Source organism: Andrographis paniculata, unplaced genomic scaffold, assembly GCF_009805555.1.
Source record: "Andrographis paniculata isolate CXL003 unplaced genomic scaffold, ASM980555v1 Contig51END, whole genome shotgun sequence".
In the NCBI taxonomy this organism is placed as follows: Eukaryota; Viridiplantae; Streptophyta; class Magnoliopsida; order Lamiales; family Acanthaceae; genus Andrographis; species Andrographis paniculata.
In genome coordinates, this window is record NW_026137586.1 from 1,255,729 (window position 1) to 1,278,553 (window position 22,825).

Here is a 22,825-nt window from a genome sequence, read left to right on the forward strand (position 1 = left end):
CATGAATTTTTCGATCACAATCATTAATGAGATACTCAACGAATGAAAATTTCTTTTTGTCTCTACTTTAGTATAAATAAATTGTTATGTTAATCTCCAAAGTTATTATATAAGCTATAGAAGTATAATTATTTTCACCTTGGATAATAATTTCATTTATTTTTATGGAGATAAATATACTACACTCATTACTATTATCAAGTACTTTAGCTTCCTCCTTTCTTTTCTTCTTTACCATATATTGATCTTTTTTCGGAAATTTCCAAAAAAATAAAGTATAAAAGTGGTGGTATAAAATTTATTGGTGCATTATATAATTTGAAGATTTTCATAAAAAACAAACGTACGATGCAATAGTTAGAATTGAAAAATAAATAAATAAATAAATTAGATAAATGAGTATTATTGCATAACTAAAATTGAAATATCAATTGAATTACTGTATAAAATGAAATAGAATGTATATTTTTGTATTCAAATTGGTACCTTCAATATCTTATTTACTCATGCATTTGATCCTAAACAAAAATGCAATAACTAATTTTAAGTTTTAACTATAAATATTTTCAAGAAATTTATTATCAATTACTTATCTTCGGACTCTTGTTAATTTTCAACATTTAGGGTGAGAGTTTTTGGTAACTTAATTTTATTTTATTTTTTTAAATTTTATGTGGTTCTCATATCATGAGACTTTAAATTCCAAGCAAACTTTTGCCATTGTGTTATTTTTTATAATTAGGGTGTGTTTAATTTGAATGATTAAATTGAATACTATTATTATGTGTCAATAACACAAAAGGGGTATCAACTAAAGAATACCAAAAGAATTTAATTGGGTTATGGATGGAATATAATGAATAAAGCCACTTTGAGGCTTCCATGAAACCACTAAGGGAGCCAATACAAAGAAGTTTAGGAATTATGAAGGAGGGTTAAGCTCGAATTCTTCTTGTGAGCTTTGTCCCACTTGTGCGCATTCTACGAGACTTTTTAGGATTTACTCATTATCTAATTATTCTAGGACAAATATGTTTAATTTTAGGAGTCACACTAATGCTATTTACAGCTAGCCAATAAAAATATTATGTTGATATGTCTTAAATCTACTTTGACACTTCGATGAGTTTTCATGGGGGTTTGCTGATTGTTGGTCCCATTTATGGAGGTGATACTCATTGTTCTGTGACTGGTTATTCAGATTCTGATTATGGTGGATATATCGACAGTAGAAAATCTATGACGGGTTATGTTTTCACTCTCAGTGGTTCTGTTGTTAGCTAAAAGCAATTTTGTAGGCTACAGTGACTCTGTCTACTACTGCAGAGTATATGGCATTGACAGAAGCTCCTAAAGAAGGAATCTGTTTAAAAGAACTAGTTGGTGATCTTGGCCTACATCATGAGCAAGTTGTTGTGTATTTTGATAACTTGAGTGCAATTTGTTTAGCTAACGACCCGACGGTATGCAGGATTGGGCTTTTGAGTTGGTATTGAGTTGAGTCTGCTTGATGTATTCTTTTATTTAAATGGACTTAAAGATATGAAATCCGTAATCTGTAACATATTCGTCATCAATAAATTTGTTCTCCGTTTATGTCCGTGGATATAGCCAACACGTTGTTGGTGAACCATGTAAATATGTGTTTCTTTATATTTCTGTTTGTTATTCCATCACTTATCTTAATCCGTCACAACATATTCAAAGTACAAGCACCACATCTTTGATTTCGTGGTCAATTTTCTCAAGAGTTCACAATTTCTGAGAGCAAATATATTAATGACAAGGAAGGCTTCGATTCTCCTAAGAGTTCACAATTTCCGCAAGCAAACATATTAATAACATATGAAAGGTTTTTTTTGTTATGCTACTTCTAATTGTACTTGCTAGCTTATTTTGCCGAAGCCCGCGTGGGGAAGAATTATGGTCCTAGTCATACTATGTAGAGGTGGACAAAAAAATCGAACTGAACTGTCGAACCGTTGAACCGAACTGAATCGAACCGAATTTTCGGTTAAACCGAGCAAATTCGGTTCGAATACAAATACTACATATTTGATATTTGCTCGGTTCGGTTCGATTTCGGTTTTTGATATTTTTTCGGTTCGGTTAACCGAACCGAATATATTTATATATTTATGTTATTATATTTTAAATTTTATATTAATAATTATATTTGATTCGGTTTCGGTTCGGTTACGGTTCGGTTTCGGTTCGGATATTTGAAATATTTACAAATATTTTGATTTAATTAGAATTTTAATTATTTTTTATTATATTATTTTTTAATTTCGGTTCGATTCGAATTATTTGCGAATATTGCAAATATTTTCGGTTAATCGAAATTACCCGAAACCGTGAACCGTATTCGAACCTGCATATTTGCAAATATCCTAACCGTGCCCACCCCTAATACTATGTGTAATGATTCAATCATTTACAATTTATTTAATTCAACCTAAACAGTTTTTAGCATTAGGTGATTCAAACCCGTGGTCATTCAAATTTTGTGATCCGCGGTCAAATTGCAAATAAATACTAAATTTTCTATTTCTAAATTGGATATTTAGTACGGAGAAATAGAAGCAGATAAATGAAGATGTAAAAATAAAAATAGATAAATGAAAATTGATGGATGGACAGTTGTAGCTCAATTAGTCTTGTGCCTAATCAAATAAGAATTCATCAAAGACACGGAAAAGTGATCGAAATTGATAGAATTGCTAGTCCCCAATATAATGGAATGACATATTTTGGTTGTAACAAACTTAGTGGAGGTATAGATATATAGTGAAACAAAAAGATTTTATTCTTGATTGAATTTGCTAGATGATTATACATGCGGGTGAAAAAATATAATAAGAGTGAAATATTCTAGTTGTGTTGATAGAGAAAAAAAAAAAAATTATTGAACATTGAGAGAGAGTGAAAATATGAGATAGCTTTTAGGTCGAGGGAACAATCAAGAAATGTGTGTTGATTTCTTAAAGTGTGTACTCATATTGTATCCAAATATTCTTGTACTTCAATGGTTTTTACAATGAATCTTATGTAGGTTGAAACCCTAAATGGCTAGTTACAGTCGAATTGGATTATCAATTATCTTGTAATTTTCGTCATTGTGATCACCCATATGTATGCGCTTTCAGATCGTTAACTGTGTCCAATAAACAACCAACTTGTATTGCAGGAATTTACAATTATTTTATCTTGGAGTTGTTCTGTTGTAATAATTTATTCGGATTTAATCTAAATTTGAAGTAAACAACTTCTAAATTACAAATATATTTATTACATTTATATTTATTTCTAACTAACAGTAAATTTTTTAAAAACCAACTATGTATAAGTATATTTAGTATTCTATTTATTTATTGTTAGGAATTATTGACTAAACTTTTAAAAATATCCTCAATTATTTTTATTTTTTATTTTTTTATTATTTTTTGTCTATTTTAATCTATTTTTACATGATAAAAGGATTATATATTTTCTTGTTCTAAAAATATTTTTTAAGCTAAGTTTACACAATGGAAGAATTATATACCTTATTTATTGTAAAAATATTTTTTATTATTATTTTTATTTGAAGAATCTTTTATATTAAATATAAAAAAATATTTTGACAATATAAAAAATAATATTTTAACTGATAAAAATCAATTACAATCGAAATCGAAGTCCCCAACTCTCCGTCTCCTTCAACCTCATCGCCATCTTCCGTCGCAAGGAGTGCAGCGCCGATAGATATCGACGATTCGTTTCAGATCCCTCCCCACCATCGTCTTTAACCCCGTGCTTCGTCTGTTTCGGCATCGATCACACGTTAGCGGAGGCGATCTGGAGAAAACATGGTTGGTGACGATGTCTCATTGGAAGGATTGGAGCAAGAGCTCGAAGATTGCAAAGCTGACGAGGTTGGTTTGTAAGCTGTAATCTACTGCATTTTGCTATTTCATCATTTGAATGATTCATTATATGCACTTTCCTCTCTGCCTTGAAGTTAGTTGCCAACATACTGTCCAAAGGAACGAAATCGCGAGACTATACGAAGGATGTGGAGAACAATTTACGGCAATCTGAACTCGAATCCATTGAGGTTCTGATCCGGCACTCAGTCTCACTATCTTCCTTGAATTTCTGTTCCGTTGTAGATTTTCTTTTATGGCTATGTCATAGGTCCAGAGGAGAAATGCTTTGGAAAGTTCAATTTTGTTGCCTGTCAATTGTCCCTTAGATTGATGGTTTCTGGAACATTTAGGATCTGCTTGGACAGGAATGTGTTTCCAGTGTTTGAGCTTGGCCTACCTTTCATGATCTTTTGTATTTGTTGTTTGATGCCAGGATTACATTAAAGAAAGTGACAATTTAGTTTCTCTTCATGATCAAATTCATGATTGTGACATCATCCTATCGCAAATGGAAAAGGTTCTCAGTGGATTTCAGGAATGGGATGCCATATTCCATTACTGTTTAGCTGTTCATAAGAAGACTTAGCTGGGTGTCATGAAATATTTCACAAACTATCAACCAGAGCTAAAGAATATAAACTATGAATCAAATGTTATAATGCCCCAGTGGAGATGTGCAATCTGTGTGTGTTAAGCTGTTAAGTCACAGTTTTCTTGGCTTTAGTAAATTACTTATTGTGAGTTGCTATACTATTCTCTATGAATTTCACAACTATTTTCTTTGTATTGGTTTGGTAGGCTGAAATTTGTTCAATAAGCTCAGATATTAAGATTCTTCAAGAGAAATCTATGGGCATGGGGCTTAAGCTCAAGAATCGAAAGGTAAAATCCTTATCTCCTCTGTATTATGAAAGATAATGTAATTATCAGACAAATAAATATACTAGTGGTTCAGCTATCTGCTCTTTCGCAGGTTGATGTGCATTGATTGTAAGTGGCTATATTTGGAAATCTAAGGACGAGGAAGTGACATTTCACATGGACATATAGAAAAGCTATTAATGTCCTCCCTTATGATGAAAACAGTTTTCTAGTACTACTGAATGAAAATTCATTTCCCCTAAACTCCTTTGGTTTATAAAACATTTTAACTAATGATGCATGGTCATGCACTCCCAATTTAACGAATGGTCTTGAACTAAATATTTTGTTAAATACTTTAAGGATCTCTCCTTTTGCTTAATACCGAACCACCAATCTATAGTTGTTTACACATATATTGCTTGTTAGAAAGTGTCTAGAAATATCGCACCTCCTTGTTTTTGCTTGCCATGAATCATGGTAATCTTTCTTTTTGAATGTGCTACATGAATGTATAATTCTGAATAAAACACATTAAATTAAAACATTTGAAGTGTATTCCATGTTGAATGTATCTTAAATTCCATCTTATGAGGCTTCATCTTGAATGAAAATCAGTGCACTTGTCTTTTTGTGTTTTATGGTCTGCCTTCTAAGAGGTTTTAGGGTTCAATAGCCTTCAAATGAACCCTCAGATAGAGTCTTGAAATTTCTTGATCTAGCTCTCAATATTGGCCTGGCTGGAATTTGAACCCTGATAGGCTTGATCTCAGTCTCAAATGAGAGCAGATTTAACCCTTCCGTTCTTTTTCAATATGAGTATATCATCAATTCTTTCGACTTTACAAAGTTTTTTCTTTCATACATAAGAATGCCTCATTCCCATCAGATGAGAACCCTTGAGATTTATTTTCATTCTTTACCACTTGGTGTTTCTGTTTATGAACTGGTGTGTTGTTTAATATCTATAGGTGAATGAGGAGTATATGAGAACCCTTGAGATTCTAAGTAAAAAGATAAAGTTTATTGAATCTGATGCAATGGTGAAGACTTCTAAAGCTCTAAATGATGTTCAACCGGAACTAGAAAAGCTTCGTCAAAAAGCAGTTTCAAAGGTATGCTACAATCTTGAATTCGATGAGATCAGTGGTTTTTCTTCTCTTCTTCTATTCTATATAGTTATCATGCATTTACTTACTAACAATATCGGCCACCTTGCTTCGCTGAATGGATAATTGAGACACAAATGCACCAGAATATTTGCAATTTTAAAGGATTTTCTCCACGATTTATTCCCCCCCTCTCCCACCCTTCGCCCTCTATATAGTGTTGTGCATGATGGGTTTGATGCTTTTTCAACTAACTTACTTGAATAAGCCTTTGCATTTTCATTTTTCATATATCTGTTGGTGGTCCAATATATTGATACATCACAAAAGACCTGAAAATCTTTGAACATAGATGCGACTTTTTACCTCGAGTATGGATCCAAATGTAGCCAACTGCGAATATTTTCTATTGCAGCATAGATAAGAACGTAATAAGGAGTCTTCCACCCTTCACCCTCTATATAGTGTTGTGCATGATGGATTGGATGTTTTTTCAATTAACTTACTTGAATAAGCCTTTGCATTTTTTATTTTATTTTATTATTACTATTATTATATATATAAATCTTATTATATATGCATCTAGTGGAATATCCCTGAAGGCTGTTCTCATATTTTATCTTTTAATTCAAGACGAATGTTGAAGTCATTCAAAAAAATAAAACAAAACAAACAAATATAAATATCCTGATTATTTTTACGGCATCATGACAAGTTGCTTGGAAAGCTCATTGGTGTTATACTTTTTCCTGCATTTACTCTTTGCTCATTGGTATGTATTTGCTTATATGTTCTCTACTGTAGGCAATGTACTGGTTATTGTTGTGGTTACATAGTCTCTCGACTACTGGTCATACTTGTCTACATTCTTTTTGAATATTATACAGTTGGTTGACATGTGTGAATGTGTTATAATTCTTCAATTACCATGTGATTAATTGCTTGAAATTGACTATATTCCTCGATATGTACTTTAACTTTTATTTTTCTTTCCTTTTTGGTGCTTCTGAAGGTATTCGACTTCATCCTTCAGAAACTAATAGCGTTAAGGAAACCCAAGACAAATGTTCAAATCCTTCAACAAAGCATTCTTCTGAAATACAAGCAAGTTGTGTTGAATAAACGCATAAATACTTTTTTTATTCTACCTGGAGAGAGAGTGGAATCCAGATTCATTTTGCAAGCCCTTAATCAAAGTATAAGAGTGTCCATTTTTTACAACTTTTTTCATTTTTTCACTATTCAATCGTCATGATTCTCTGTAGATACACTATTTTCTTATTAAAAAAAAAAAAAATCACATCCAAACTACTTATCAAACATAAAACCAGAACAATCCAAAAGAAAATCACCAACCAAACACTCCATAATATTTGGCATGTACTCAATCGGGCAATCCAGTTTTGTAAGATAATTTGTTCAAAATGGTGAGGATTTTTTCTCGGGTCACTTAAGAATTTGCATTGGTGTTGACTGCTGAGTATTAGGAGCCATTGCATGGTAGATTTGGTGGACTTCTCTTCAAAAATAGTAATGTAGGCCTCATACTACTATGTGGAAGGTGATATTGTTATTCTGAACCTCCAACAATATTTTATGTTATTTGTTTTCTAAATAAGCCATCAGGTATGACATTTAATATAGTTGACTCAACATGCAGATATTTAATTTCGTTTCTTAAGGAGCATGGTAAGGAAGTGTATCTTGAGGTTCGATCTGCATATATTGATTCGATCTGCCTATATTGACACCATGAATAAGGTAAAATACTTGCAAAATCACAATTCTAAGTTAAAATTAGGATGGATGAATATTCACTGCACCAGACCTTATTCTCATACATTCAGTTGTTATTATCACTTTTCAGGTTTTAAGCACCAAAATTCGGGCTTACATTCAGGCCCTGGAGAAGCTGCAACTTGATATAGCAACATCTAGTGATTTGATTGGTGTTGACACCATAAGCACTAGTCTTTTCTCAAGAGGAAGAGAGCCTTTGAAAAATCGTTCTGCTGTTTTTGCTTTGGGTGAAAGGATAAACATTCTGAAGGTGCCAACATTCTAACTAGGTTTATTTTGGCTCAGCAGTTTCTAATACATTGGTACTTTGCCAGTGGGTTCTTTTTTCTTTTTTCTTTTTTTTTGTTTTTCCGTGTATTTTTATGTACTCCTTTCTTTTTCCTATTTTCCTTCCATTCTTCATGTTTGTGCCAGCAAATATTTTTTGATGTACATCTGATGGACCTGTATATGTTTTGTTCATGTATAATAAATGGTGTTTTTGCAGGCATTCTGGTGCTTTCATTCTCATGCAAAACCATTTACTTGTTGGTTAATTTATTCTATTCTCTTTGCTTCTAGTAACTATTCTCTTAAATGTTAGTTGAAGCTAGGCTATCTTTTTTACAACTCTTTATTTGGGTTTTTTATGAAATAATCTCCAAGTTGCTCCTTTCGAATTTTGAATTGCCCAAATTTGAGATGCTGCTGTAAAATTACCATGCGTTGCCTTTAGTACTAACATTGGATAAGGGTGTTCATTTTACCCTTAGAGAATCACAAGTACTCTCAAGTGTAGGAACCGTTGAACAGAAAAGGCTTAAAATGATTGAGTCATTTATAATGAGAGGCATCATTCATAAAAAAATTTATGCCTTTAGATAGTTTGAATTATCACCTACTTTCTCTAATCACGCAGGTGTGGATACATCACGGCTAAGGATGTTCTTGAATTAGTTGAGGAACAGATCCTAAAGGGTGAAATCGTTGAGAGGCTTTGGAGGTTTCACAATTCTCTCTGAATATATATGTTCTCTTCTCCTCCCATTCTTATCTTAGATTGATAGATAATTCAAATTACATGCATTACTAATTAAATCAGGGGCCAAGTGGGTACTACTATTGGCAAATCAAGTGCGGCCTTATTTGATAGCCACAACCCACCAAGTGGGCTTGATACAGTTAAAGTTAAACTAAAAAGAGATGCCACCTGGATTGTGGTTATTATATTAAGCATCACTTCATCTGCTACTATTGCTTATGGCATCTACCGAAGAACAAGGTGAAGATTTCCTTAATCTCTTTGCCATGCTTACAATTTATAATAAAGAAAGAGCTATAGTAGTACTACTAATAGTTCAAGTAAGTAGTCATGAGTTTTAACATTGATCTCATAAGACGAGACTGATGAAGTTGGTTAATTTTTGTTACTCTTCAAATGTTTGTTGTTGTTTAGCCTCTTGACATTGAGAATGCAGATGCATGCATAAGAAGGGTAATATGATATGTATGCCCCTTTGATTGTTAGGGAATTTTTAGAAATATCGTTTTATGCCACTTTGTTTGTTATTTCCATGCAAAGACCAATGGTGTAGTGTTTTATTTCAAACGGCCCATTTATGATGAAAGTTATACTTATGTTTGAATTCATGAAAACATATATTTTGAAACATTGGTCTGTAAGAATGTCCATCTGGTAGTAAACTTTTGAAGAAACACATTGCATACCTATTACGGAAGTAGTATATAGGGATTTGTGAATAATGTGTTGCTCTGTAAAATATTGTTTGAATTATGTACGAAGGAAGTGAAATTCTATGTTCTCTAAGCGCCGCTTGATTTAAGCTATTATTCACAATATGGTGTTGCAGTTTTAATATTTCAACTTGCTTTGTTAAGTTTCGTCGAAAGGTTTGTTTAAAATTTATTTTATTCTCCGTGGTTCTTTTACATAGAAGATTACTGGCATATAATCAACAATGTAGAATTTTAATTAAATTTACGAAATTCCTGCATGATAGATATTGTTTTGTAAATTTGTTGGACCAATTCATGGTTAACTATCACCAATATATGTTGAGAGATCCTTTTTGATTTAGAATTGAATAAGGTTGATTTTAGACTTGCCCAGGTTTCGAACCATCGGTTTGAACCGCCGGTTCACCGGTTTTCGAACCGATGGTTACGGTTCAAACTGAAACCCGGCACAAACCGAACCGAAACTGTCATCCCCACGGTTCGGTTTCGGTTTGTGAAATTTTCAAACCGTAAGCCGCCGGTTTACGATTTGAACCGGCGGTTTGTATTTTTTTATTTTTTAATCTCTCACCACGAAGAAGAAAAAAAAGGAGGAAAGAGGGAGCAGGGAGCAGGTAAAAGAAAAAAAAAGGAGAACGGCGTGTGGCTGCAACCATTTGTATTTTGTAATTTTTTATCATATCTATACTTTTATATTTATTTTTATGTACTTTTTTATTTTAAATTTAATTTAATGATTTATTATATTTATTATTTAATTATTTTTATAATGTAACGATTGAATTAATTATTTATATATATGATTTTTACATAATAAATAAATAATAAATATATCTGAATAAAATTAATATCAAACTTAATTATTTTTAAATACAATTCAAATTTAGAAAAATAGAAAATAAAAAATATTAAAAATGAATATATATAGACAGGCGATTCAAACTGTAACCAGTGGTTTTAAAACCGAAACCGGCGGTTTTTAAACTGTAATCGAAACCGTCAAACGGTAACTGAAGCTGTTATTCGGAAGGTTCGGTTTCGATTTGATATTTTGACAAATCGTAACTGGCGGTTTGAACCGTTTGGGCAAGTTTAGTTGATTTCCCTTCCACTTCAACCCCTCGTCTAAATGACATGATCTCATGACATTCATTAAAGTTACTAACTACTGAATCATACTTGTTTAATCTTGTATTGGTGCAGACACCGTTAGAAAATTTGAAATCAGAAGGTGCATCGCATGCCAACAATTCTATTTCATTCCTTTTATGAGTGTAATTGTAAGTATTTTAGTTTTTCTTGTGAAATTTTCATTTTCTACCCCTATTGAAGATATAAGATATAAGATTATGTTTCTAAGCCACTATTCTGTTCATAAGTATTTTAATCTTGTAATTATTATCAGAAATGTGCAATTTCTTATTACATATATTTGTTACTATCCTGTTAATATATTAGGATTTGGCTGGTTTGTAGATACAAGAAAGTAGATTGAATGAAGTTTTTATATAATAATGAGATTTTTAAAACTTTAGCGGATTAAGCTATTGCAATGTGCTAATATGGTGTCTATTGTATTCTAATCCTTTCACCATTTGCTACTTGGAAATCTACATGTAGACATCAAATATTCTTTGGGTTTGTTATTTCCATCATGTTAAATGAAAACATATAGCATTTCTTTTCGATTGATAAATTTATGTTTTACTATGTGCACTACACTTTTATAGAGTTGAAATTTTTAGTTAATTGCATCAAAGGTCGAGTCTTTCACTTCATGTGGTGTAATTTTTTCAAACTTCTGCACCTTAAAATGTCAATTTATCATGCCACGATATTTGCTTGATCCTATATATCCATTAGTTTATAGAAAGTTAGAAACATATTTAAATTATTGTCACGGATAAAATTTCATGATTGATGTCATTAGTAATTCACTTATAAAATTATTTATGGAATTTTCTCGTGAGGAATTGCTTACGAGGTATTACTAACAGAATACTCACGTGTGTCCTAGTTCGACTACTATTAAATAGTGAATTTGTTGAGTGTTTATGTAGAATGAATGGAGAAATTTATGCAGGACACACATATCTTATGTATGAGGTAATACCTATCCTAATTTGTATATGTTTTTTTTTTTTTTTTTTTTATCATCTACAGTTGAACCCATATTTACAGAGCGTTGGCAGCTTTTGATCATGGATTTGAACATAAAAGCAACAAGAACAGTTGTCATTTGTAATTCAGGTAACAACATTCTAGTTGAATATGGGCACTACCTATATAGGCTTGCAATATAATTACAACTTTAAAATTCCAGTATTCATGTGTATGTATATGTGTGAACATTAATTTGTTGTCCATTAGTTGTTGAACATATTTCCACAAGGCAGAGGGGTTTAATTTTATTTATAACGATTAAAATAGTTGTAATGTTGTGCTTAATAATTTTCTAACGGGCATTTGTTTCTTCCATCTGAATTATGCTATGTTGGCACATTAAAGATGGTATGAACAAATTGTTTGTGAGTTGGTACTAAGTAGTCTTAGTTTAGAGAATTTGATAAATTATATTTTGTAATAATAATGCTTTGAGAAATTTCATAATAACAGTTATACCATGATTTTTAATTTTTTACTTAATCTCTTACTTCTAGGAGTTATATGTGGAAGCATTGGGAAATGGTTTATCTAGTGCAGCACCATTGCAATTCGATACAAAGGTATTATTGGAAAAGGCTTCAACATATCAACAGATTTAAAGGAAAAAGCTTCAGCATATCGGCGGATTCAAATTTTAAGGTATGTTGCTTCCATAATTTGAGAAAGTTGAAATCATATTTAGCAAAAAAAAAATGTGGCAATTTCAGGCTGATGTTACTCATTCCGACACGCAAAAAATTAGTGCATTTTTTGCGAGAAAGAGAGAGTAATATTTTTTTGGTTTGTCTCGGGTTGTTTTAAAATAGAAGCCCGATAAGCCCAGCCAGATTCTGGATTGGGTTTAAAAACCCAAACCAAGGCATGGCCCGGTTTCTAAGTATACCGGGCCAGGCCAGCCCACAATTTTAATATTAAGTTTTAATTAAGATTTATGTTTTTTTTATTAGAAGATAAGTTATATTAGTCTAAGTTGATATAATTAGGAAAAAAATATGTTTATTGATAATTAATAATTAAAAAAAAACAATTAATTCATCTAAGTCCCGGGACGTAAAAATAAATCTAACTTTATATGCAAGATGCTAAAATAAATGCGATGCAGAAATGTAAAAGGAAATGGATGAATTACTCCCTATTATGTATTCGGTTCATCCAGCCACTCCCTCTCGTATGCATCTAAAAAAATTTAAAATAGATATTAGTATATATATATATAGGAAACAAAAAAATAATATTAAAATCACTTACCTTGGATTTGAAATCGAATTCGAAGGATCTTTGCGGATCCCCTCGTCTCCACCTAAGCTTTACCTACAAATTAAAAACACTTGAAAATAAGTTAGTATAAAATATAGAAACAAAATTAATGCAAGCATGTCCCGGGACCGACGTAAAAATAAATCTATTTCTATATGCATAATGCTAAAGTAAATTAAATGCATAAATGTAAAAGTAAATGGACTGATTTCTCCCTATGATGTATTCGGTCGTCCGATCATCCGGCCACTCCCTCTCGTATGCATCTAAAAAGATTTAAAATAGATATTAGTATATATGTATAGGAAACAAAAAAATAATATTAAAATCACTTACCTTGGATTTGAAATCGAGATCGAAGGATCTTTGCGGATCCCCTCGTCTCCACATAAGCTTTACCTACAAATTAAAAACACTTGAAAATAAGTTAGTATAAAATATAGAAACAAAAAAATTAATGCATGCATGCATGTCCCGGGACCGACGAAAAAATAAATCTATTTCTATATGCATAATGCTACATTAAATTAAATGCAAAAATGTAAAAGGAAAGGGAGGGATTACTCTCTATGATGTATTCGGTCGTCCGATCATCCGGCCACTCCCTCTCGTATGCATCTAAAAAGATTTAAGATAGATATTAGTATATATGTATAGGAAACAAAAAAATAATATTAAAATCACTTACCTTGGATTTGAAATCGAGATCGAAGGATCTTTGCGGATCCCCTCGTCTCCACATAAGCTTTACCTACAAATTAAAAACACTTGAAAATAAGTTAGTATAAAATATAGAAACAAAAAAATTAATGCATGCATGCATGTCCCGGGACCGACGAAAAAATAAATCTATTTCTATATGCATAATGCTAAATTAAATTAAATGTATAAATGTAAAAGGAAAGGGACGGATTACTCCCTATGATGTATTCGGTCGTCCGATCAACCGGCCACTCCCTCTCGTATGCATCTAACAAGATTTAAAATAGATATTAGTATATATGTATAAAAAACAAAAAAATAATATTAAAATCACTTACCTTGGATTTGAAATCGAGATCGAAGGATCTTTGCGGATCCCCTCGTCTCCACATAAGCTTTACCTACAAATTAAAAACACTTGAAAATAAGTTAGTATAAAATATAGAAACAAAAAAATTAATGCATGCATGCATGTCCCGGGACCGACGAAAAAATAAATCTATTTCTATATGCATAATGCTAAATTAAATTCAATGCATAAATGTAAAAGGAAAGGGACGGATTACTCCCTATGATGTATTCGGTCGTCCGATCATCCGACCACTCCCTCTCGTATGCATCTAACAAGATTTAAAATAGATATTAGTATATATGTATAGGAAACAAAAAAATAATATTAAAATCACTTACCTTGGATTTGAAATCGAGATCGAAGGATCTTTGCGGATCCCCTCGTCTCCACATAAGCTTTACCTACAAATTAAAAACACTTGAAAATAAGTTAGTATAAAATATAGAAACAAAAAATTAATGCATGCGTGTCCCGGGACCGACGAAAAAATAAATCTATTTCTATATGCATAATGCTAAATTAAATTAAATGCATAAATGTAAAAGGAAAGGGAGGGATTACTCCCTATGATGTATTCGGTCGTCCGATCATCCGGCCACTCCCTCTCGTATGCATCTAAAAATATTTAAAACAGATATTAGTATAAATGTATAGGAAACAAAAAAAACTAATATTAAAATCACTTACCTTGGATTTGAAATCGAGATCGAAGGATCTTTAAGGATCGCTTCGTCTCCACGTAAGCTTTACCTACAAATTAAAAACACTTGAAAATAAGTTAGTATAAAATATAGAAACAAAAAATTTAATGCATGCATGTCCCGGGACCGACGTAAAAATAAATCTATTTCTATATGCAAAATGCTAAAGTAAATTAAATGCATAAATGTAAAAGTAATGAACCGATTTCTCCCTATGATGTATTCGGTCGTCCGATTATCCGGCCACTCCCTCTCGTATGCATCTAAAAGGATTTAAAATAGATATTAGTATATATGTATAGGAAACAAAAAATAATATTAAAATCACTTACCTTGGATTTGAAATCGAGATCGAAGGATCTTTGCGGATCCCCTCGTCTCCACATAAGCTTTACCTACAAATTAAAAACACTTGAAAATAAGTTAGTATAAAATATAGAAACAAAAAAATTAATGCATGCATGCATGTCCCGGGACCGACGAAAAAATAAATCTATTTCTATATGCATAATGCTACATTAAATTAAATGCAAAAATGTAAAAGGAAAGGGAGGGATTACTCCCTATGATGTATTCGGTCGTCCGATCATCCGGCCACTCCCTCTCATATGCATCTAAAAAGATTTAAGATAGATATTAGTATATATGTATAGGAAACAAAAAATAATATTAAAATCACTTACCTTGGATTTGAAATCGAGATCGAAGGATCTTTGCGGATCCCCTCGTCTCCACATAAGCTTTACCTACAAATTAAAAACACTTGAAAATAACTTAGTATAAAATATAGAAACAAAAAATTTAATGCATGCCTGTCCCGGGACCGACGTAAAAATAAATCTATTTCTTTATGCATAATGCTAAAGTAAATTAAATGCATAAATGTAAAAGTAAATGGACCGATTTCTCCCTATGATGTATTCGGTCGTCCGATCATCCGGCCACTCCCTCTCGTATGCATCTAAAAAGATTTAAGATAGATATTAGTATATATGTATAGGAAACAAAAAAATAATATTAAAATCACTTACCGTGGATTTGAAATCGAGATCGAAGGATCTTTGCGGATCCCTTCGTCTCCACATAAGCTTTACCTACAAATTAAAAACACTTGAAAATAAGTTAGTATATGATATAGAAACAAAAAAATTAATGCATGCATGCATGTCCCGGGACCGACGAAAAAATAAATCTATTTCTATATGCATAATGCTAAATTAAATTAAATGCATAAATGTAAAAGGAAAGGGACGGATTACTCCCTATGATGTATTCGGTCGCCCGATTATCCGGCCACTCCCTCTCGTATGCATCTAAAAAGATTTAAAATAGATATTAGTATATATGTATAGGAAACAAAAAAATAATATCAAAATCACTTACCTAGAATTTGAAATCGAGATCGAAGGATCTTTGCGGATCCCCTCGTCTCCACATAAGCTTTACCTACAAATTAAAAACACTTGAAAATAAGTTAGTATAAAATATAGAAACAAAAAAATTAATGCATGCATGCATCTATTTCTATATGCATAATGCTAAATTAAATTAAATGCAAAAATGTAAAAGGAAAGGGAGGGATTACTCCCTATGATGTATTCGGTCGTCCGATCATCCGGCCACTTCCTCTCGTATGCATCTAAAAAGATTTAAGATAGATATTAGTATATATGTATAGGAAACAAAAAAATAATATTAAAGTCACTTACCTTGGATTTGAAATCGAGATCGAAGGATCTTTGCGGATCCCCTCGTCTCCACATAAGCTTTACCTACAAATTAAAAACACTTGAAAATAAGTTAGTATATGATATAGAAACAAAAAAATTAATGCATGCATGCATGTCCCGGGACCGACGAAAAAATAAATCTATTTCTATATGCATAATGCTAAATTAAATTAAATGCATAAATGTAAAAGGAAAGGGACGGATTACTCCCTATATTCGGTCGTCCGATCATCCGGCCACTCCCTCTCGTATGCATCTAACAAGATTTAAAATAGATATTAGTATATATGTATAGGAAACAAAAAAATAATATTAAAATCACTTACCTTGGATTTGAAATCGAGATCGAAGGATCTTTGCGGATCCCCTCGTCTCCACATAAGCTTTACCTACAAATTAAAAACACTTGAAAATAAGTTAGTATAAAATATAGAAACGAAAAAACTAATGCATGCATGTCCCGGGACCGACGAAAAAATAAATCTATTTCTATATGCATAATGCTAAATTAAATTAAATGCATAAATGTAAAAGGAAAGGGAGGGATTACTCCCTATGATGTATTCGGTCGTCCGATCATCCGGCCACTCCCTCTCGTATGCATCTAAAAAGATTTAAAACAGATATTAGTATATATGTATAGGAAACAAAACAATAATATTAAAATCACTTACCTTGGATTTGAAATCGAGATCGAAGGATCTTTGCGGATCCCCTCGTCTCCACATAAGCTTTACCTACAAATTACAAACACTTGAAAATAAGTTAGTATATGATATAGAAACAAAAAAATTAATGCATGCATGCATGTCCCGGGACCGACGAAAAAATAAATCTATTTCTATATGCATAATGCTAAATAAAATTAAATGCATAAATGTAAAAGGAAAGGGACGGATTACTCCCTATATTCGGTCGTCCGATCATCCGGCCACTCCCTCTCGTATGCATCTAACAAGATTTAAAATAGATATTAGTATATATGTATAGGAAACAAAAAATAATATTAAAATCACTTACCTTGGATTTGAAATCGAGATCGAAGGATCTTTGCGAGTCCCCTCGTCTCCACATAAGCTTTACCTACAAATTAAAAACACTTGAAAATAAGTTAGTATAAAATATAGAAACGAAAAAATTAATGCATGCATGTCCCGGGACCGACGAAAAAATAAATCTATTTCTATATGCATAATGTTAAATTAAATTAAATGCATAAATGTAAAAGGAAAGGGAGGGATTACTCCCTATGATGTATTCGGTCGTCCGATCATCCGGCCACTTCCTCTCGTATGCATCTAAAAAGATTTAAAACAGATATTAGTATATATGTATAGGAAACAAAACAATAATATTAAAATCACTTACCTTGGATTTGAAATCGAGATCGAAGGATCTTTGCGGATCCCCTCGTCTCCACATAAGCTTTACCTACAAATTAAAAACACTTGAAAATAAGTTAGTATATGATATAGAAACAAAAAAATTAATGCATGCATGCATGTCCCGGGACCGACGAAAAAATAAATCTATTTCTATATGCATAATGCTAAATAAAATTAATTGCATAAATGTAAAAGGAAAGGGACGGATTACTCCCTATATTCGGTCGTCCGATCATCCGGCCACTCCCTCTCGTATGCATCTAACAAGATTTAAAATAGATATTAGTATATATGTATAGGAAACAAAAAATAATATTAAAATCACTTACCTTGGATTTGAAATCGAGATCGAAGGATCTTTGCGGATCCCCTCGTCTCCACATAAGCTTTACCTACAAATTAAAAACACTTGAAAATAAGTTAGTATAAAATATAGAAACAAAAAAATTAATGCATGCATGTCCCGGGACCGACGAAAAAATAAATCTATTTCTATATGCATAATGCTAAATTAAATTAAATGCATAAATGTAAAAGGAAAGGGAGGGATTACTCCCTATGATGTATTCGGTCGTCCGATCATCCGGCCACTCCCTCTCGTATGCATCTAAAAAGATTTAAAACAGATATTAGTATATATGTATAGGAAACAAAACAATAATATTAAAATCACTTACCTTGGATTTGAAATCGAGATCGAAGGATCTTTGCGGATCCCCTCGTCTCCACATAAGCTTTACCTACAAATTAAAAACACTTGAAAATAAGTTAGTATATGATATAGAAACAAAAAAATTATGCATGCATGTCCCGGGACCGACGAAAAAATAAATCTATTTCTATATGCATAATGCTAAATAAAATTAAATGCATAAATGTAAAAGGAAAGGGACGGATTACTCCCTATATTCGGTCGTCCGATCATCCGGCCACTCCCTCTCGTATGCATCTAACAAGATTTAAAATAGATATTAGTATATATGTATAGGAAACAAAAAAATAATATAAAAATCACTTACCTTGGATTTGAAATCGAGATCGAAGGATCTTTGCGGATCCCCTCGTCTCCACATAAGCTTTACCTACAAATTAAAAACACTTGAAAATAAGTTAGTATAAAATATAGAAACGAAAAAATTAATGCATGCATGTCCCGGGACTGACGAAAAAATAAATCTATTTCTATATGCATAATGCTAAATTAAATTAAATGCATAAATGTAAAAGGAAAGGGAGGGATTACTCCCTATGATGTATTCGGTCGTCCGATCATCCGGCCACTCCCTCTCGTATGCATCTAAAAAGATTTAAAACAGATATTAGTATATATGTATAGGAAACAAAACAATAATATTAAAATCACTTACCTTGGATTTGAAATCGAGATCGAAGGATCTTTGCGGATCCCCTCGTCTCCACATAAGCTTTACCTACAAATTAAAAACACTTGAAAATAAGTTAGTATAAAATATAGAAACGAAAAAATTAATGCATGCATGTCCCGGAACCGACGAAAAAATAAATCTATTTCTATATGCATAATGCTAAATTAAATTAAATGCATAAATGTAAAAGGAAAGGGAGGAATTACTCCCTATGATGTATTCGGTCGTCCGATCATCCGGCCACTCCCTCTCGTATGCATCTAAAAAGATTTAAAACAGATATTAGTATATATGTATAGGAAACAAAACAATAATATTAAAATCACTTACCTTGGATTTGAAATCGAGATCGAAGGATCTTTGCGGATCCCCTCGTCTCCACATAAGCTTTACCTACAAATTAAAAACACTTGAAAATAAGTTAGTATATGATATAGAAACAAAAAAATTAATGCATGCATGCATGTCTCGGGACCGACGAAAAAATAAATCTATTTCTATATGCATAATGCTAAATAAAATTAAATGCATAAATGTAAAAGGAAAGGGACGGATTACTCCCTATATTCGGTCGTCCGATCATCCGGCCACTCCCTCTCGTATGCATCTAACAAGATTTAAAATAGATATTAGTATATATGTATAGGAAACAAAAAAATAATATAAAAATCACTTACCTTGGATTTGAAATCGAGATCGAAGGATCTTTGCGGATCCCCTCGTCTCCACATAAGCTTTACCTACAAATTAAAAACACTTGAAAATAAGTTAGTATAAAATATAGAAACGAAAAAATTAATGCATGCATGCATGTCCCGGGACCGACGAAAAAATAAATCTATTTCTATATGCATAATGCTAAATTAAATTAAATGCATAAATGTAAAAGGAAAGGGAAGGATTACTCCCTATGATGTATTCGGTCGTCCGATCATCCGGCCACTCCCTCTCGTATGCATTTAAAAAGATTTAAAACAGATATTAGTATATATGCATAGGAAACAAAACAATAATATTAAAATCACTTACCTTGGATTTGAAATCGAGATCAAAGGATCTTTGCGGATCCCCTCGTCTCCACATAAGCTTTACCTACAAATTAAAAACACTTGAAAATAAGTTAGTATAAAATATAGAAACAAAAAAATTAATGCATGCATGCATGTCCCGGGACCGACGAAAAAATAAATCTATTTCTATATGCATAATGCTAAATTAAATTAAATGCAAAAATGTAAAAGGAAAGGGAGGGATTACTCCCTATGATGTATTCGGTCGTCCGATCATCCGGCCACTTCCTCTCGTATGCATCTAAAAAGATTTAAGATAGTTATTAGTATATATGTATAGGAAACAACAAAATAATATTAAAATCACTTACCGTGGATTTGAAATCAGGATCGAAGGATCTTTGCGGATCCCTTCGTCTCCACATAAGCTTTACCTACAAATTAAAAACACTTGAAAATAAGTTAGTATATGATATAGAAACAAAAAAATTAATGCATGCATGCATGTCCCGGGACCGACGAAAAAATAAATCTATTTCTATATGCATAATGCTAAATTAAATTAAATGCATAAATGTAAAAGGAAAGGGACGGATTACTCCCTATGATGTATTCGGTCGCCCGATTATCCGGCGACTCCCTCTCGTATGCATCTAAAAAGATTTAAAATAGATATTAGTATATATGTATAGGAAACAAAAAAATAATATTAAAATCACTTACCTAGAATTTGAAATCGAGATCGAAGGATCTTTGCGGATCCCCTCGTCTCCACATAAGCTTTACCTACAAATTAAAAACACTTGAAAATAAGTTAGTATAAAATATAGAAACAAAAAATTAATGCATGCATGCATCTATTTCTATATGCATAATGCTAAATTAAATTAAATGCAAAAATGTAAAAGGAAAGGGAGGGATTACTCCCTATGATGTATTCGGTCGTCCGATCATCCGGTCACTTCCTCTCGTATGCATCTAAAAAGATTTAAGATAGATATTAGTATATATGTATAGGAAACAAAAAAATAATATTAAAATCACTTACCTTGGATTTGAAATCGAGATCGAAGGATCTTTGCGGATCCCCTCGTCTCCACATAAGCTTTACCTACAAATTAAAAACACTTGAAAATAAGTTAGTATATGATATAGAAACAAAAAAATTAATGCATGCATGCATGTCCCGGGACCGACGAAAAAATAAATCTATTTCTATATGCATAATGCTAAATAAAATTAAATGCATAAATGTAAAAGGAAAGGGACGGATTACTCCCTATATTCGGTCGTCCGATCATCCGGCCACTCCCTCTCGTATGCATCTAACAAGATTTAAAATAGATATTAGTATATATGTATAGGAAACAAAAAAATAATATTAAAATCACTTACCTTGGATTTGAAATCGAGATCGAATGATCTTTGCGGATCCCCTCGTCTCCACATAAGCTTTACCTACAAATTAAAAACACTTGAAAATAAGTTAGTATAAAATATAGAAACGAAAAAATTAATGCATGCATGTCCCGGGACCGACGAAAAAATAAATCTATTTCTATATGCATAATGTTAAATTAAATTAAATGCATAAATGTAAAAGGAAAGGGAGGGATTACTCCCTATGATGTATTCGGTCGTCCGATCATCCGGCCACTTCCTCTCGTATGCATCTAAAAAGATTTAAAACAGATATTAGTATATATGTATAGGAGACAAAACAATAATATTAAAATCACATACCTTGGATTTGAAATCGAGATCGAAGGATCTTTGCGGATCCCCTCGTCTCCACATAAGCTTTACCTACAAATTAAAAACACTTGAAAATAAGTTATAGTATATGATATAGAAACAAAAAAATTAATGCATGCATGCATGTCCCGGGACCGACGAAAAAATAAATCTATTTCTATATGCATAATGCTAAATAAAATTAATTGCATAAATGTAAAAGGAAAGGGACGGATTACTCCCTATATTCGGTCGTCCGATCATCCGGCCACTCCCTCTCGTATGCATCTAACAAGATTTAAAATAGATATTAGTATATATGTATAGGAAACAAAAAAATAATATTAAAATCACTTACCTTGGATTTGAAATCGAGATCGAAGGATCTTTGCGGATCCCCTCGTCTCCACATAAGCTTTACCTACAAATTAAAAACACTTGAAAATAAGTTAGTATAAAATATAGAAACAAAAAATTAATGCATGCATGTCCCGGGACCGACGAAAAAATAAATCTATTTCTATATGCATAATGCTAAATTAAATTAAATGCATAAATGTAAAAGGAAAGGGAGGGATTACTCCCTATGATGTATTCGGTCGTCCGATCATCCGGCCACTCCCTCTCGTATGCATCTAAAAAGATTTAAAACATATATTAGTATATATGTATAGGAAACAAAACAATAATATTAAAATCACTTACCTTGGATTTGAAATCGAGATCGAAGGATCTTTGCGGATCCCCTCGTCTCCACATAAGCTTTACCTACAAATTAAAAACACTTGAAAATAAGTTAGTATATGATATAGAAACAAAAAAAATTAATGCATGCATGCATGTCCCGGGACCGACGAAAAAATAAATCTATTTCTATATGCATAATGCTAAATTAAATTAAATGCATAAATGTAAAAGGAACGGGACGGATTACTCCCTATATTCGGTCGTCCGATCATCCGGCCACTCCCTCTCGTATGCATCT

General features: G+C 32.1%; 1 protein-coding gene across 4 annotated transcripts; it reads left to right on the top strand.

Annotated features, from left to right (window-relative positions):
* Window positions 1-3,658: 3,658 nt before the first annotated feature.
* On the top strand, window positions 3,659-8,765 carry LOC127253681 (vacuolar protein sorting-associated protein 52 A-like). 4 transcript variants are annotated; one of them, XR_007839304.1, is made up of 7 exons: window positions 3,659-3,917; window positions 4,004-4,099; window positions 4,710-4,793; window positions 5,744-5,887; window positions 7,542-7,642; window positions 7,749-7,931; window positions 8,580-8,765. XR_007839304.1 is itself a non-coding variant. In XM_051278389.1 (5 exons), exons 1-5 carry the CDS (start codon window positions 3,852-3,854, stop codon window positions 7,444-7,446), a joined length of 468 nt encoding a protein of 155 aa, XP_051134346.1. In that variant the 5' UTR covers window positions 3,659-3,851; the 3' UTR covers window positions 7,447-7,535. The 4 variants fall into 4 exon arrangements, 3 of the variants coding, with proteins under 3 accessions (XP_051134346.1, XP_051134345.1, XP_051134347.1); XM_051278389.1 differs by lacking the exons at window positions 7,542-7,642; window positions 7,749-7,931; window positions 8,580-8,765 and adding an exon at window positions 7,369-7,535; XM_051278388.1 differs by lacking the exons at window positions 7,542-7,642; window positions 7,749-7,931; window positions 8,580-8,765 and adding an exon at window positions 6,894-7,362.
* Window positions 8,766-22,825: the final 14,060 nt, after the last annotated feature.

Excerpts from the sequence above, each read along its gene's own strand:
- LOC127253681 (XM_051278388.1), top strand. The coding sequence starts at position 3,852 with ATGGTTGGTGACGATGTCTCATTGGAAGGATTGGAGCAAGAGCTCGAA. Across the intron at positions 3,918-4,003 it reads AAGATTGCAAAGCTGACGAG|TTAGTTGCCAACATACTGTC; the intron begins GTTGGTTTGTAA and ends TCTGCCTTGAAG. Across the intron at positions 5,888-6,893 it reads GTCAAAAAGCAGTTTCAAAG|GTATTCGACTTCATCCTTCA; the intron begins GTATGCTACAAT and ends GTGCTTCTGAAG.